The sequence below is a fragment of the Solea solea genome, chromosome 9 (assembly GCF_958295425.1).
Source record: "Solea solea chromosome 9, fSolSol10.1, whole genome shotgun sequence".
Classification (NCBI taxonomy): Eukaryota; Metazoa; Chordata; class Actinopteri; order Pleuronectiformes; family Soleidae; genus Solea; species Solea solea.
Window position 1 is genome coordinate 3,199,513 of NC_081142.1, and position 18,187 is coordinate 3,217,699.

Below are 18,187 nucleotides of genomic sequence, written 5' to 3' on the forward strand. Positions count from 1 at the left end.
ATAAAAGGGTGAAACCTTCAGGTGTTCAGGATACCATTCACTCACACACACAAACAATAATAAACACCATCTGATTAGAATCAGATGGGGTGGGGGGGGGGGGGGCTGAGAGCAGTTTACAAGTGTTAAAAGGCTCAGCTGTGATGGGGAGCAGCAGAGGAAGAGAGCGATTCTAAAGGCTTAACTGCTGTAGCTGCTCTTCTGAAAGCATGTCGGGGATAACAGCACAAATCCATACTGCCTTAAACACCCTCCGACAGACGCACGCTCACAGAGCCTGTGCTTTGGACACTTGAAAACCCGCTATGAAAAAAAGGATCAAGGTGAAAACCTACAAGTAACACCGTGGGATCTGTTCTCAAAGCAGGAAGAAAACGTTCTCCTCCAACTATTGCTCCACTTGTGTAATTGTAAGAGATATAAATATTACAGCTGGAAAAACACATTATCTGTACATTTCTCATTCTTCAGACTACACCTGGAGTGCATTTTTGTCCTACTGTGCTGACTCCGGCTTTTACATATGCAGCTGAAACTCAAGAGGAAGCTGTTCAGAAACCTGAACAGCATTACAATCAGCTCTAACCGCTGCCACAGGAAAAGTGAAAAAGGAGGAGAATCGGAAGTTGTAATTGAGGAGGAAGGGGGTCAGCGAAAGCTTGAGCTAGTGCTCCAAACCCCGCAGAACCACTTCTTCACGAGAGACACTGTTGAGGATGGGAAATGTCTGCACTGTTTTTCTGTCTTTCTATTTCTTCTACTGTGACATCAGAGGTAGGCTGGGCCACTCCAAAAAAATCAAAGGGAAAAAAAAAGCAATCTCCAACTCCCACACCCTCATCCCCCTCCCCTCCCCTCTCTTCCTCCTTCCCCTCCCCTCCCCTCCTCTGGTCTCCCCCATCCTTTGTGGAAAACTCAAAGCATCAGTAATTAGAGCTCAGTCTGTTGAAGTGGCCGGCTTTTGAACCATGCCCCAGTCCAAGCCCTGGGACAGCTGAGTCCACAGAGAAGACATCTTTGGGAAGCAGGACCCTGATGAAAAAAGACTATACTTTAATATTCAGCTGCAGAGGAGCACCTCAGAGGACTGGGACAAAGACAGAGACAGAGAGAGAGACAGAGAAAGAGAGATGAGTCCTCAGCACTGTAGCTCGGTGAAGACACAATACACAAAACAGGTGAAGCTATAACTGCAGGAAACACACCCCCACCACTGGTAACAACAAGGTATGTCTTATCTGAGTTCATTTAGTTTTGAAGTTTGATTCTAGCGTTTGGCAGTGGGTCAGTCTGTGTGTGTGTGTGTGTGTGAGTGTGTGCAGTTGTGAGGAACTCTGGCTGAGAGGTTGAAGAGGTTAGGACATTTCGTGACTGAAGGCTCCAGCTGCAGACAGACAGGCAGACAGACAGACAGACAATTCTGCGCTTTATGTGAGATGCATTATGTGCATACATTCAACCACAGTGTGACTCCACAGTATGAGAGACAATCTCAGGGATGCAAAGGGTGAGTAGAATGCCATATGTTTGGGGCTGAATTTATAAAGAATGCCTTTGGTGGATTTGTCTTTGCCAGATTGTGGCACCATAACCATCACAGGTTATTCAACAAGCAGTGTTGGGCAGTAACATGTAACTCAGTCATATATATGAATGTACTTTTATTTGTTTATTTATTAGTTTACCCAGCGACGGTTAGTGTGTGAGAAGTGTAGTACTATTACAATCTAATCTAAACGAAGCAAAGTAACGCTGGGCTACTGTGTTACTGCATCACAGTTTATTTCTGCTTCATGTACAGGAAGCAGGTCACAGCAGGTCACATCAGAAGGAAAGTAAAAGTTGGGAGAGGCTGCCATGTTGGCAGTTCTGCAGTTTGACTGCTGTCTTTTGTTTCAACAAAGTGGATCCAGTTCCAAAAGAAACATGTTGCACATCACTATGCGATTGTATTTACAAAAGTAATACGGTAACATAATGAGTGATGTCGCTTATCGTATTTATTCCAAGAAATAAGTGATATTATTACATTTTAAAGTAATATATTACACTTTCTCAAAGAACAAGATTACAAACACTTTTAAATGTTACACTATTTTCGACCGGAAGAGAAACAAATGGGCAAAAATGGGAGAAAGTGAAGAAAAAGAAACAGAACATTCCACTTGATCACTTGGGGGAGGCTAATGTCTGATCTGATCAGATGGAGAGATTTGAGCAGCGGAGCCAGGCTTGTTTATTTTTTCCCTGTTACAGCACCATCTGAGCCTTGCTGCTAGTAAGAGTGCAGGGTTGAAGCACAGGTAACTTGCAGAAATCAGGGTAACATCAATAGCATACACTTAATTAATAAAGTGGTCAAATAACTCTATTGGTTGTGGAAACAGACTATTTCTGTCTCCATCACAGGGTCAGGAAAAAAAGTGATGATGTAGTGTAATATAAGTGGGACCACATCCTTCATCAAATTCATCCCATGGTCAGAAAACACTTCAGACACAACCTTGCCATGATAGTGAATCCTTTGAACGTTAATGGCAACAATCTGTTATACTTGCATATCAACATCTCACAATTACCTTCAAATGTTTTCACTTATGCCCTGATCTGTTGGTGAGATCTGTGGAAAATGTTCTGCTTGCCACAAAGCCACATCTGTGAAGGCTGCGAACAGCCATGAAAGACACACACACACACACACGCACACACACGTACCTTCAAACAGCCATATCAAAAGAAAAAAGAAAAGGCGATGGGAAAAAAAAAGCCAAGAAAACATTTTGTGAGCTTGCTAGTTTTTTTTGAGCAATAACTCAAAATATCAATACCTACAATAAAACAGGCTGCAAAATAATCTTCTGTTGAAGAAGATAAACAGAGGGCAGGAGCAGCTGGATTGAGACATTTCCAGAACATTCTTTACTGAGCACCAGTACCTGGGAGCACGGGAGCACAGGCCTGAGCGAAAACTCAAACAGTTCATTACGACAGATGCACATAAACTTAACATTCTCTTAACCCTCACCCTGACTGTGTTTGATGTCTCTCCCATTCAAACTTTTGTAAACTCGGTAGCTGAGCTCCGTCAGACCTTCCCCAGTCACCCCGTTACAGACTCTGCTGTAACCCAGCAGGGGACCGATAGCTCACTTGGCCAGTAAGAGCCAGCTGTGGTTTTTAGGTGACGGGCCTGCAGCCAACTGTACCTCACTGTCCCGGCTGTGTGTGGACCCCTCACAGACACAGATGTGTAACTAACGGGCAGCCCGAGTGATCTTATCAGTACAAAACAGACCCACATACAGAAACAGACACGGATAACTCCAAGGCACACAGGATGCAGACCTGGTCTTGTCCTAAAGCACTGCTCCTACTACAAACAAAGCCGGACACACGGCGGCTTAAAACTTATCCGTACATCATGGCGCCTTTCAGTCCTGGTAGCAACATCAGTCCTCAGTGATCCGATCACACATGGACTCTTCGCACCTGGCATTGAAATGTATCCTAGACACATCAAGCCTGGCTTCACCCACCTTTACGTCAAATACACGTTGACATCATAACTGTTTGCAAGGACAAAATGGTGTTTTTAAAAGAGTCCGACTGAGCACATGTGTGCACTGTGTGTTTCTGTGTTTGTGTGCGCATGCTTGTGAATGAGTGAAAGAAGAACCAAGCTACAGTGAATGACTCGTGTTGGCGTCACATGAAATACATTTTAACCATTAGGAAAGAAGTGTGTTGATACGGTTTAGGGACGAGGTCACATGTGTACTCAAACCAGCACTGAATGTGGAACTGAGGACATATACAGGACTGATATGTTCAGACCTGCCATCACTAAGATAGCATGCTAACACCAGGTTTGAGGTGGGTCTATGAGTGACAGGGTTAGATGATTACTACAAAAAAATTAAAACAACTGTGGGAGAAAGGGGAGTCAAATTTGGAGTCATATTTGGAGTCAAATTTGAAAGAAATGCCTCTAGCTGCACCATGAAACTCATTTGGAGTCCCCCCTGATGTGAGCTTGGACACAGCTGAATGGACAGGTCAACATATGGAGGAAGAGGTCAGGCAGGAGGTCAGGATAATCAGACGAGAAGGAGAGGCGTGTAACTAAGTAAAGCCAGTAGGCAATGGGTGTATGTGCATGTTGATTTAACTAATAGAAAGCATGTGCCGTCAGTGGCATGAGCTTAAGTTTAGGTGTGACACAATGGAGAAATAAAACCCAAGAAAAGACTTTGTGTGACTTGTTACGAGGACTCATTGTTCACGTCTGAATATGTTAACCATCCAGCCAAACAAAAATCCATAAGAATGTTTTAATGAACCCCCACCCAGCTCCCCAGCTCTCCTCACTCCCCTGAACCTCCTCCAGCACGCTTCTAATGCTTGAAACCTTCACAACACATGTTCATTCAAAGCCAAGTGCCACTTTTCGAGTGAGGTAAACCTTTAAATCATGCTGCCAGGGTGATAAATTACTGTGGTAGACAAACTTTTGTACAGTAAGATTTATGATTGCGTCTTTGTTCGTGCATATATCACTGTGCACAGGGAGACATGCAGGGTTGTGTGTTTTTGTGATGAGTGTCGATGGGTGATGGACGAGGATGGTGAAGAGTCGCAAGTCCTCATCTTCACTCAGTATGACAGATTCATTTGAACTCTGTCTCCTCCAACAAAAGAGAAGACTATTTGTGCTTACGGGTGTTTTTGTGTTAGTGTGTTGTGCCAATTGTGGGGGGGGGGGGGGGGGGGGGGGAGTTGCATTTTCCACAAAGACCGATTGATTGCAGAGGTTGCCGAGCTTTCGGTTTGGGGGGACAGAGGAAGGGTGGTGCTGCACTATAATCCCCAACTCTGACCCCAACATCAGCCCACAGTTTAGAGTTTCACTACAGAAGAAGGAAAAACAGTTTGGGGCCCGTGGGGCCTCAGGGGGGTTTGGGTGGTGAGGGGATCCCTCCTCAGTAATACAGCATCATGACGGCAGAGCACTCAGTAGCAAGACAGCAGGAGCCGGGACCCGCTTCTGGAGTTTTTTGGGGGGTTGGCTGTGTTCTAACCACTAATGTTTCCTTAAACTGAACCACTTTATCACAGCATCTTTCCCTTTATACTTCATCCTTCATTTTATTACTGGCTCAGCCTATAAATGAAACAACTATTCTAGCTCTTAAGACCTCATTTGATTTCTCTTTTTAAATACTTCCAACGTTGTTAAATAAGGAAATCTAAAACAGAACCATTGATAATGTAGTGCAATCTATTTACTTTGCCAAGTTTCTTTGTTTTTAATGATGAGATTTTATAAGTTTTTCCTCTTCTTTGGCAGTGATCTTCTCACCATGTACCCTGCTGTTTATTGTCATTAATCGAACCGTCAGTAATTAAAATGACTTCCCGCACTCAGTCCTCAACCATTACCTCACATCTTCACTGTGATTATACGTCTATCGTTAATCCAGTGCTGGGCTGATGTTCTTACATTTTCTGTTCCCCTTCAATTTCCCACTTGTGGCTGTGTAAACAGTTATTTCAGTGAGCATGCAACAATGAGTCAGTTTGTGTGTTTGAAGGGACAGGTTGTATGAGCGGTCATGTAACTCAGCTTTGTTGACAGAAACAGTGGCTGGTGACATCATGTATGGGTGAAACACTGGGGGACGTCAAGCCTCTGGCTGTGTAATAACATAACAGCTGGCTGAGGGCCGTATTTTCATGTACAGCACTGCGTCAGTTTGTTGTTGATCCGCTTTGAATCCAAACTCTCTCTCCTTCACACGTTCCATTTTGTTTGTATGTCTCTTTCCCTCTCCTGATGGTGTGTTGTGTGTTGTGGGAACTGAATGTGGAAGAGTTTGAGGACGAGATACGGGGAGTGGACGACGGGGGGAGAATTTGAGGCTGGGAAACCCATTGGCAATGAAAATATAAATACATTTGTTCCTTTTCTCCCACTTGTTGACCTGCAACCCATCACGGCATAGACAGACACAAACATCACTGGTAAATCACTGAAGGAGACGCACTGACCAGAAAATGAGTAACAATGTGGTTAAATAACATTTCTGTCAATAAAACAACTTCAGTCATGATGTAACATTGTTACTGGGCTGTGCAGTGCCATGCCAGACATAAGAAACAAAGATGTTTGCCAAACTCAGTGAAAGAAAATTATCATTATAAATACTTTCCTAAAACCTGACATTCAACATGAACACTACGTGATTTTATCTAACCCAATTTTTCAGTAATAGACAAAAGCTCCCGACTGGCACCGCTTCAACAGTCGCTTATCGCTCTGTGGGATCAGAGCCAATGAGAGATGAGGGCAGGGCGAGTGGGGTAGGTGGAAAACCAGAACAAAAATACACAGCTCCAGCAGAAGGAAAATGAAAAAGGAGAAGATATCATCAACTAACATTGCTGATATTACAGAAAACAATAAACCAAACAAAATTCAATTCAATTTCAGCCATCTTTCAACAGTCAGTTCTCAGATGTGGTTCTGAGACCAAACGTGGTTTAGGTAATGAAGAATGATCATCATATGGAGAAATCCTATGACTGAATGAATATCCATTACATTCAAACCATTGTCAAATGAGCCAATCAACACCACCCATCTCCCTCTGTGTTTCTCAGCATTGCAGTGTTTTGTTTTCGCGACTGTGGGGACATTCTCCCACCGCAGACAGAGTGATGCCGTTTTATGTCATGGCTGACAGAGTGGAGGGGGAACCACAGCAGCTACACTAGCAAATGTGAAACAGTGAGACGACAGAGTCACAGTGGAGCTTTAAAGATGAAATAAGCCAAATAAGAGGCAATGGATAAAATATTTGCATTAAAAAAGTACACAATGAGGAGTGGATATAATAATCCTCAGCATACGACCATTTATCTTGAAATGAAATGATCCTCAAAAAAACTTGTGTCTAAATATGACAAATCTTTGAAGGATAGGTCCTAAACGGCACACCTTATATCATCTACTTGCAGGGAGCCAACTTTCCGTGGAACAGATTTTTTTTAAACAAATTACTTAATCATTTTTGGACTTCCTAATAAATTCAGTGTAACCGAAAGCTATGTTAATGACACATGGCTGTCTTTCTGGGCTAAAAACATTCGATGACTACATGAATGATGCTGTTTATACAACCAGGCAAAACAAATGTTTCCAGTCTAGGAGAAAAGAAAACAGTGCTACACACAGTTGCTTACTGGGTTCTCTGGTAATTTCCTCTCTTTCGACAGACAAAACGTCATTATTTCCGTCTGCTCATATGGCATAAAACTAATCACATACCAAGTTAGATGAAAGGCAGTATGAACATGTGTGGTGAGCAGTGTGGTGACCTAACAAACAAGCCAAACTGAAATAGTTGTTCAGCTCTGGGCTTTGTCACCACCATCTGTGTATAGGAATTATGTGCAAATGTGTGTGGAGATAAATAACTGTGATCATGAGTGTGCATATAAGGTATTCTAGAGGTCTATCATCACGGCACAAGTCTTTAATCATTATTAAATGAATCTGAAGCAAGACCTCAAATATGATCTCTCCTGTCCAAGTCAAAGAGCTGCTTTCAATATAAACCGACAGAGCAGTTCAACCTTTAACTGACAAAAAAAACAGGACACATTTAGAACACCATAAACAAAACAGAGAGGCCTCAGAGTAGCATACACACATGGCACCTTTGATAGTTTGTCTTTTGAAGATGACAGACACCTTAACAAAAAAAAAAACTTCAACAGTAAAATGATTGTGTTTTGCTCAAATGAAAATGGTTCCCAGTTGGACAAGAAAAAAAAGAAGCAAAAGAAGTGAGCTACTCATAAATAACTGTCTGTCATTGAACTGTTCCAATAACAGCCAGGAAAATAAAACATACCATTGCTCCAATACATAAAAACAGAGTGAGGAATTAAAAGGTCCACCAGCATATATCTCCTGACTATTAACAACTATCAATAGCAAGATGGCCCAACAGTGTTATTAAGAAGACTTATGAAGCTCCAAATATTGCCAAAATAGAAAGTCAGAGGCGCACTTTAAGTTCCATAGTTTCACATGAATGTCATAAAGTTCCACATGAATGTCATAAAGTTTAATAACACTTTGTCACAAGACCTGAGCTAACAAGAAATGAAATAAATCCTAATATCATATGTATATGTATTTCTTATGTTGATCAAGTAACGCTATAACATACACATCTAAACAATGTACAGGATTTAGCTTTAACTTGGGGGGAGGAGAGCAAAGAGGAAAGGAAGTACTTAGAAAGTGAGGTTCAGCGTGTGAGGGTTCACACAGAGAGGAAAGTAATTATATAGAAATACCCAGGCAGATAAAAGGGTATAAATCTGTCAACAATAATAATAATAATAATAATAATAATAATAAATAAAACACTAAAAAGGATAGGTATTTCATAGCTAGAACTTAATCTTTGAAATGTTCTGCCTAAAGTTAAGCATCACGACAGGTCAAGAAGAAAAAAGGGCCATGACCCACTTTCTAGCAGTTTTACTTTTATATTTACTAAAGGTGGGGCAGCATCACATATCAGGATAAAGAAAACTGCATTACTGTGATGTAATCTATACAACAAAAAGAATATCGACTGATGGCACTTCCATTTACCACGCAGGTGAGACCTTTATCCTTTATGCTCAATAGCCGTTTAACTCCCCCAAACTCTTAGGATGTGTTTAGTTTAGGATTGAGGTTGAAAAAAAACGGAGCCGTCTGGCTTCTTCTGAGGAAACACTATAAATTGTGTGCCTTCAAAATACACAAGTGACCTCTCCCCACTCACTTGGATGTCTTTGATATGTTGTGTTTCTATGAAATAGACTAGGCCCCTTGTACTCAGAACCACCACCCAGGGGAAAAATCACGCTCCACAAAACAGGAAAGAGAGAGAGAGTGAAAGAGATGATGAAAAAGAGGAAGAGAGGGGAAAAAATACCAAAAAAAAAAAGAGGTGGCAAAATAAGGAGGCGAGAGCTGATGGATGAGCTGTAAAGTTCCCCGTCCAGTGAATGCTCCTCAACTGTAAACCATGCAGAGTACAGTCATTTTTCTGAAGCTCACAGAAAGAGTCAGTAACAGTCTGGACGAGAAGATAGACTTGAGAAGTGATACTGCCGATGAGACTGTTAAAGTCATTAGAGGCTGGAGGTCAATAAGTATATAATACCTGGTTACGCTGTCAGACACACACACACACACACACACACCAGCTGCTGGAAAAACACACAACCATGAAAATGAATAACGTCTCAGGATAGTCATGCACACAAAGCATTCGATCATACAAACAGACTCACAACATAATACCATCACGAGTGTGCATGCACACTATAGATCTGCAGGACTAGTTGCAAATCCTGTCTCTTCTCCAGAATTGACAGAATTGTTAGAATTCCTGAAGAACCACAATGTCGTCATATCTGAGACACAGAACGCCTGAGTTTCAGGGTGGAGGTATAGAACCCAATGATGTGGCACTGAGTCCAGAATCGCTGAGGAGTAATGGAGTGGATTTGGAAGCAAAGTCGGTCTTGGCCTCGTGCAGGCCCGGGCCAGGCTGTTAAATGGCGTATATCTGTGTGTGTGTGTGTGTGTGTGTGTGTGTGTGATTTTTGTGCTCGTGCCCTGATGAGAAACAGAACTTGACTCAATGTGCATAAGATTTAGTGCAGAGAGTCTTCCTTGGAATTACAGTACAGTAGATAATGCTGAAGACAACTCTGCACACAATGTTTGTGACTTGTGTCCTATTAAATAGTCTTGGTGTATGGAGTCATGTTGCGCCATGAGCATTTTCAAATTATCTCACAGGACATTGCAAATATGGGTCCATATGTTTTACTGAAGGGAAGGAGGACACTGTGCAAGTATGTATACAGCTAAACCTTACTGCGAGGGAAAGCAATGGCTGGTCTCTGGGTAGGAAGAAAGGAAGTCAACTGCTCGGTGAAAGAAGTACAGGTACAATTTCAAGCATTTTCAAGCACTTTTCAAACCTCAAAAACACAACATTAAAATTCAAGAAATTTCAACTGTAGGAACCCCGTAGAAAGGGAGACTGGGGACAATGCTGAGGCGAGCATTTCACGTTTCACTTTTACTTCACTAGTCTACAAGTAGGTTCCTTGATGTAAGATTGAGAACATTCTCGTCATTCAAACAATATTGATACGACTGAACGTAATGCTGTTTGAAAGCCTCACAACCCTGAGTTTGCCACTTAGTGCTCCAAGTCACTTACTGGGTGATTAAAAGGGACCAGCTTCAGGGGCGGTGACAGTTGATGACCCAGAAACCTAAAGTAGAACTAGGTCAAAGTGAGCAACATTCAGCAAAGGTCCTGAAATTCCTAAAAAAGAGTTTGTCTAAGGGTTTCTAAAGAACGATGAATAAACTGCAAGACAAGAGGTTTGGAGTTGTTTTTCTAAGATGAGGTACACATACGGGCAGGCACTAAAGAAGAAGCATGGCCAGCTGCCACATATCAGAAAAAAAGGGGGTGTCAGTCAGCAGGGGGACTAACTGAGATGGAAAGCAGAGCTGGTGCTTCTGGGCGTTCAGAAAATGTGTTCTCTCCTTCAGTTTTTCCACACAAACATTATGTGGAACAATGACCTAACAACACTTTAACTGCTCATAGAGAAAACATTTTCTAAACAATTACTGATCATACGTGGAAATTGCTAAATTATTTTTTCATTCCAATTTTCTCTCCTCTTGAAAAGTATGGCATCAACAACCCTGCAATTTGCATCGTCTTTGTTGGCCTCTGTAGACAAAGAAGTTGCTGTTTTCGACTCTTAACCCCCAGCGTCTGACATTCCTGCAGGACGGCCTGGAGGAATTTAAAGGGAGCACAAGTAGCTGTCCATCTATTCATCTAACAGCCAGCAGCAATGCAGGGGCCGATGTGGAGCCTGTTTATTGTGTTCTGCCTCTCCCTCTGGGAGGAAAGTTACTGCAGGAGTTCCAGGGAACCCCGGAGGACCAAAGAGTCCTTTCTACATAGAAGTAAAAGAGCTCCCCAGGATCCAGACGAGAAAAAGTGCTCCTACACCTTCCTCGTACCCGAGCAGAGAATCACAGGTTCATATAACAAGTCATTAACTACACTACTATCTTTGTTTCTCATCGACATGCTAGACTTTCTCCTTCCCCAGTACAATCTCTTATATCTGTCAACAGGTCCAATCTGTGCAAGCACCACAGGCCCAGAACCAGACAAGAACAGAGTGACCCGTATGGACATTGCAGATGTGCGGGAGGTGCTAAGCAAACAGCGGCGTGAGATTGAGACGCTGCAGCTGGTGGTAGACGTGGATGGTAACTTGGTGAATGAGATGAAGCTGCTGCGGAAAGAGAGCAGGAACATGAACTCCAGGGTCACCCAACTCTATATGCAGCTGCTGCATGAGATCATCAGGAAAAGAGACAACTCTCTGGAGCTGGCCCAGCTAGAGAACCGTGTCCTCAATGTGACTTCAGAGATGATGCGACTGGCTTCCCGGTACAAGGAGCTGGAGGCCCGGTTTGGCATGATGGCCGCAGTGGTCAACAACCAATCCGTTCTTATCTCTGAACTGGAGGAACAGTGTCTGAGGACACTGAGGCGCAGTGAGCTCCCTGTGGTACCTCCACTGGTACAGGTGGTGCCACAGAATATACCAGTTAACAATCGTTTCACCAATGAAGTACAGAGGGACTACAACAAACGTGCCTTTACCCGAGGATCACAAATGGACTCACCTACTGCAAGCCCCTTTGGAGTCAATCCTCCACCACCACAGGGAACACTTACCTCAGAAGGTATGTACCTATTTAAAAGTGGCGGGAGATGATGGAGGGATAAGTAATTAAGTAAGTAATAAGTAAGGGATAAGTTTCACAATACTATCAAATCAGACCAAACACTCTTGTGTTCCCACACCTCACAAAGACGATCCCCTGGGGAAGATCATCTCCGAGATTAATCCAATTTACAAGTTGAGAGTATTTCTTCGATAAAGCTCTTAAAAGCCGAACGGGCTGCTGTATTTTGACTGATGAATATAATGTGGCAGGTAATGTTGCCAGGGGTTAAAGAACCAGGATGTAAAATTGATTAAATCATTTGTAACATCTCTCAGACAAGGAGGGGAATAAGAGAAGGCCTGTTTGAATACTGACAGGGGAGTCAGGAGAGTGATGCAATATGGCAAATCACATCAGACTTTAAAACAAAACATCTGAAATTGTACTGCCTGTATAGTGCAGTGTGAAGTCAGTCCTAAATGTCAGATAATTGTTTTGCCATGAGGATATCTGGTAGCCAGTGGTTCATTCTCCAAAAAATGCCTCTCTTCTCAACAAGGCTCTTGCAACATCTTCAGCCAAAGCACAAGCATCAACAATAACAAGCCCATTTTAGCTTGATAAACAGAGAAGCAAATAGGCCATACAAAAAACCTCCATGGAAACACAAACACAAAGAGGAGAGGAGATTACAAAGACAAAAAGCAAATCAAACCTTGCAAGAATCCAAGACTCTTTACAACCAAGAAAAACAGCACAAAATGAGGGATGGAGTGACTGACGCATCTTTCACCACCAGTTTAAGGTTCACTTTGTAATTTAATGGTGAGACTGCAAACTGTAACGAATGAAGCCCTTTCTCCAGTGCCTCAGGGAACTATAGTGGCATTCAAAGAATAGAAAGGATGCTCTACTTCAGTAATTCTTCATTCGTAATAGACTTCTTCTACAGAATGTGAAATGTGCACTCTGGCTTGTTTGTCCAAAAAGCAAGGCCATTGTCTGAGGTACATAAAAAAAGGCTCATTTAGCAGCCAAGAAAACCACACATTGTTTATATTAAAGTGGTTATACCCTTTATGGATAGTACTGTATATTCAATTTCTACCCATAAACCCCCCTATATTTCACCCACTGGACCTTCAATGATTTTCAATAACATAAAAAAAACAAGCCTTGTATTTTTAACATTTCTAAATTTTCATGTCATTTACCTAACAAAGATGGAATTACTTTCATTTAATTGTTCATTTGTTTGCCATAGTTAAGTATCCATGGATGAATGTACCCTATCATTTTAGTGTTTATCTAAATTAGGAATGAAAATTGACAAAACTTCAAGGCCAAAGCTGCGTCACCAAACAACACTAATGGGCTCACTTCCATGTAGGTTTACTACTATAAACAGACTGTGCCTCACCACAGTTTGGTCTGATTGGGTCCTATTTAAACCACTAGGGGCTTGGGGGCTCAATTTATTTTTAACCCCAACCTCTTAAAGCAATGTATAAAGAAACTGAAGAGATACTGACAGGAGAGAAAAGGGGAAATATGTGAACTGGTGTTACTCGGTCCACATTACAGCTGAGAAAACCATCTTCCATGGGCCTTAAGGGTCTTTATGCTCCAACACAATGCCTGTCTTCATACTGATTTAATACTTATAATTCACACAGGGGAAAACAGAGGAAATAAGCTGGATTTAGGTTCATCTGCTTCAGCTTTGGGAGCAGCGCTACCACATGGCTGCATATGAAGACAAACTCTTTAGTTAATATTCATATTACCATTGAGGTCAGTCTACACGCGGTCTAAGTAATTTTCACACTATGTACAGTAAGATTTTTGGAGAAGGAAAAAATATTTTCCAAAGAATGTGGCAACAATATCTCCCCTTTTCTACTTTCTTTCCCCCCCTTTCTTGTCTGCTGTCTGAAGCCTCCAGAGTGACGATAATGACTTTAGCATATGTGATGAAAATACAACATCTTGTTCACTTCAGGGCAACACTCAGTATGGTTATTTATTTGCATGGGAGAATTGTTTTAAGAATTGTACATTGCACAATTTTGAACTGTCCCCCGAAGATGACCAATGTGACACAACCATTGTGATTTCTTTGGTCCAACATCTTCCTGTAAAAGAGGTTTGTTGTCACTGTCTTGCGACCAAAGAGAACTTGCAAAGATCGGACAGTGTCAGAAGTGTAGATGACTATCTCTAAAAGTGGGTGCTAACCTAAACTACATTTTAGCCAATGATTCAGTGCGACTTCATCATCTACACGTGAACACACATCATACTGGATGCCATAACCAAAATATATAAGATCCATGTTGCGTCTGTAGGAGTTATTAAAGGGGGTTCATTCTTAACCATCTATAAATGCTTTTAAACCGCATATTGAACAAATCTCAAATCTGTGATGCCTTTCAGTAACGTGGTTTTTAACAAACGCCCACATGATGTTGCCTTAAGTGCTAATATCAGAGGTATCAAATCCAAAATACTTGCAATATTGATAATGATAAACAAAATGCAAGGCTAAGAGGTATGTCTAAAAATATTAAGTTTCGATTATGGGTCACAATTTAAGTCACATTTTTGAATGATGGTGTGATTTTAGATGAGGAGGTTTGTGCTAAAGGAGCCTGTTCCCCTCAATATGAAGAATGTAAGAACGCGTGGACTGGGCATCTCTATAAGACTACAGTGCTTATCTTCTAATATTATACTATATAATATTGTGACACATTTTAGATTTATTGAAATGACGGCATGTCTGTGATTTGGCATTGCACTTGGCCCAACTGTGTTTTAAATATATTTAAAATTATTGTTGAACCAAAAAGAAATGTCAAAGCTGCACGAGGTGTAACCAGTGGGGTTGGAACTTAAAAACAAAACAATAATGAAACTTTCCTCTCGTCTTCTGCTTTGTCTATATTGATCTTTGCGACTGCAGGTCCATTCAGAGACTGTTTTCAGGTGCGCCAAGCAGGACATACCACCAGTGGGATATACCTGCTTAAGGCAGACGGCAGTGACCAGCTGATCCAGGCCTGGTGTGAACATGGCCTTGACAATGGAGGATGGACGGTGTTACAAAGGAGGAGAGACGGTTCTGTTAACTTCTTTCGGAACTGGGAGAATTACAAGGTAGGTTTCTTGAGAACTATGTTTACAGGGGGGTAGCCTGGGGTTCATTCAGACAATTTATGAAAAAAAAAGCTGTTTTCACAGCTGTTCATCACCACTCTTATTAGCAACCCGGTCTCTGCAGTTCATTTTCAGGTCACTAAATAAGCACTTGCTTGAGCGTAAACAGCCTGGTAGATTTGCTTAAAGACACAGCCAGGAAGTGTAGCCAGGGACCTAAACAAAAATATACGCAATCAGGGAAAAGGAAACAAAACGTTGCCCTTGACACCACAGATAAATGTGTTTTTCCTCCTTTTCTTCCACGTGTCCACCTTTGCAATTAGAAAGTGATCCATGAGCTAACCAAGCAAGCATGGGAGAAAATGGAAAGAAACAACCTTACAAAAATGGCTGTTCAGTTCTAGATTTACTTTACTTTCTATCCAACTTCTGGCCACTGCCCCGTCCAACCAACTAATTCATATTGAGTGAGAAACCACAGTTTACAACCTCAACACATTATTGTCTGGATGGGAAGCAGATTTGATTTAATTTTATTTGAGTGCAGAGGCTACACTCCTCTAAACGCGGGACTCGGAAAATGAATCTTACTGACCTCACTCCAGTTTTCTGTTTGTGATTGGTGGACATGATTTCACAAACCACAGAATAAAAAGCGCCATTCTTTCAACAGTTCGCTTACCCACAATGTAAACTAACTCTAATCAATGCTGCAAAGTGTAACATTTAAGAGGGTTTATTAAATACACTACTCGTGTATGTTTGTATAAGTGTATAATAGCTTGAAGATAAAAATCATGGAGCATTTGTGGCCTTAGAATAATACATTTATATGTACTTTAGGCAAGAGCCTTGCTTAACAGATGCTGCCATCTTCCACCATCATGTTTCTACAGCAGCCTAAACAAACAAACCAGTCAGAGTAGGTATGTGAAGGCCATCGTTGTTCCCTGACACACTTGAAGAAGTTAAAGTCCTGCGTTTGTGCCAATCTGCAGTCTCACCTATAAAACAGACCTCAAATCAAAACACATGCTGCCGTGCTTGTCCCCCGACAGAGAGGCTTTGGCAACATGGACGGTGAACACTGGCTTGGACTTGACAACATCTACAACCTGGGGAAACAGGGCGACTACAAACTCATGATAGAGATGGAGGACTGGACTGGGAAGAAGGTGTATGCAGAATACAGCAGCTTCCACCTGGAGTCTGAGAAAGAGGGCTACAGGCTGAGACTTGGTACCTACCAAGGCAATGCTGGGGACTCCTTCAGCAGCCACAACGGCAAACAGTTCACCACACTCGATCGTGACAAGGACGCATTTTCTGGTAGGGTGAATGCTTGAGGAGTTCCAAATAGACTTATAAGTTTTAGTGTTATGACAAAGTCTTCTTTGTCCATCACACCTGTTGATTTCTTTGTGTCTCTCTTCTCTAGGCAACTGTGCCCACTTCCATAAGGGTGGCTGGTGGTACAATGCCTGTGGCCAGACCAACTTGAATGGTGTCTGGTACAGTGGGGGAGTTTACCGCAGCAAATTTCAGGATGGAATTTTCTGGGCAGAATATGGAGGCGGTTTCTACTCGCTCAAGTCAGTGCGCCTCATGATCCGACCAATCGACTGAAACCTCCGAATGCAACACTGTCTCCCCTCCACGTCTTTATCTACCCATCAAACGACTCTGTAAAAGCACAAGCAGGACTCCCTGCCATCTTTCATCTGTGCCTTGTAAAAGAGAGAGGAGGAAGAGATGGTGGCGAGTGTTTATAGCCAAAAACTAATGACTCTAACAGTCTGTGCAGTGACTGGATCCAAAGCTGAGACAGAGATGGAAGACTGATGCCATTGAACTCTTTATAAGTAACTGCTCTTCTTCACCTGCCAGTCTGGAAAGTAATGGTCCATCAAACTCCCCGAAACCTTTCAGTATTAATCTAAAGTGTTTTATTTTACTCACTCATTATGTAATAAAGGGAAATGGTCATTTACTTAAATGGGACTCCTTCTGAGCAGCTAATGGTGGCTTTCTGAAGGTAGTGGTAACCATAAATAGGGCCACAATCGGGCCAACCAAATAGGTTTTGTCTGGACTTCTGGAGTACCCTTTGACCCCAAACATAAAATCAACTCATGCAACAGTGCTGTTCAATGTGCATATGATGAGCTGGCTTTGTTATGTACATATTTTTGGCTTTATTTGTGAATGTTAATTTAAGAGGTGTGATTCTACTCAAGCCACAATGATGTCCCTCTGCCATTCATTATTTATCAGTGTATTTATAGTAAGCATAGACCTGACGATTTTATATCTAGCCCTGTAACAATGCAAGCATTTTGTCATATTGAAATGCATTAATGGCAGTTGTAAAGAAGTGGGTTTATGAGTCCACACAAACACACACACAAGTGGATGTCCACTTTAGTGGAGTATGGAGAATGACATACACTGTCAGTTTCTAAGTCAAAATAAATCATTGAATTCCCTAAAGTTTTACATTCTTCACTGAGCAACAGTCTGACCACTGTCAATTACAACAAAATTAATCTAAATATACATTTAAAAATTTAAATTTCAGCTATGCCTCCATTAATCCAGAATGGACACCAAATTGAATTTATTTGACCCATTTTAAATTAATTCCAAGCCATCAAGGCACTGGAAGTCAATGGAAAAATAAAAAATGAACCGTCACCCCAATGAAAATCTGCATTTAGATCTCTCTTTTGAAAGGAAGTAGCCAAAAGCCAATAAAAAGTTTTGAAAAGGAAAAGACAGACTCAAAGAGGCCAATTTTACTAAATTAAAGCAATGACAATGGTTATGTTAAGTGATGCTGTAAAAGATGAGTTTAGGTCAAATGAAAATTCCAGATAATATGAGAGATAAAGGCAGGAAACAGAATGGAAGGATCACATTTAGGGTCAGTAGTTCTAGAATTTTTGGAGACAATAAAATGGGGGAGGTCATAGTGACCTTGACATTTCAGCCCCAAAAAAATCGAATCAGTTCATATTTGAGTACATCTGTGCAAAATTTCAGGAATTCCTGAGATATCAGGGTCATAATTATGGAATGGGCTCACAAACAACCTAAAAAAAACAAACAAGCCCTCGAGCCACAGCTGCTGCAGAGGCAGGATCAATTAAATTGGAATTGTGAAAAATATTA

The 18,187-nt window shown here is 41.6% G+C and overlaps 2 protein-coding genes across 3 annotated transcripts in view; one reads left to right on the plus strand and one right to left on the minus strand.

Annotated features, from left to right (window-relative positions):
- The window catches only part of ralgps2 (Ral GEF with PH domain and SH3 binding motif 2), a 71,894-nt gene that overhangs the window by 10,652 nt on the left and 43,055 nt on the right, over nt 1-18,187 (minus strand). The window lies entirely within an intron of this gene.
- angptl1a (angiopoietin-like 1a) lies at nt 933-17,572 on the plus strand. Its single transcript, XM_058638478.1, has 6 exons — nt 933-1,227; nt 10,893-11,149; nt 11,249-11,869; nt 14,820-15,013; nt 16,075-16,345; nt 16,455-17,572. The coding sequence occupies exons 2-6, from the start codon at nt 10,960-10,962 to the stop codon at nt 16,640-16,642; spliced, it is 1,464 nt and encodes a 487-aa protein (XP_058494461.1). The 5' UTR covers nt 933-1,227; nt 10,893-10,959; the 3' UTR covers nt 16,643-17,572.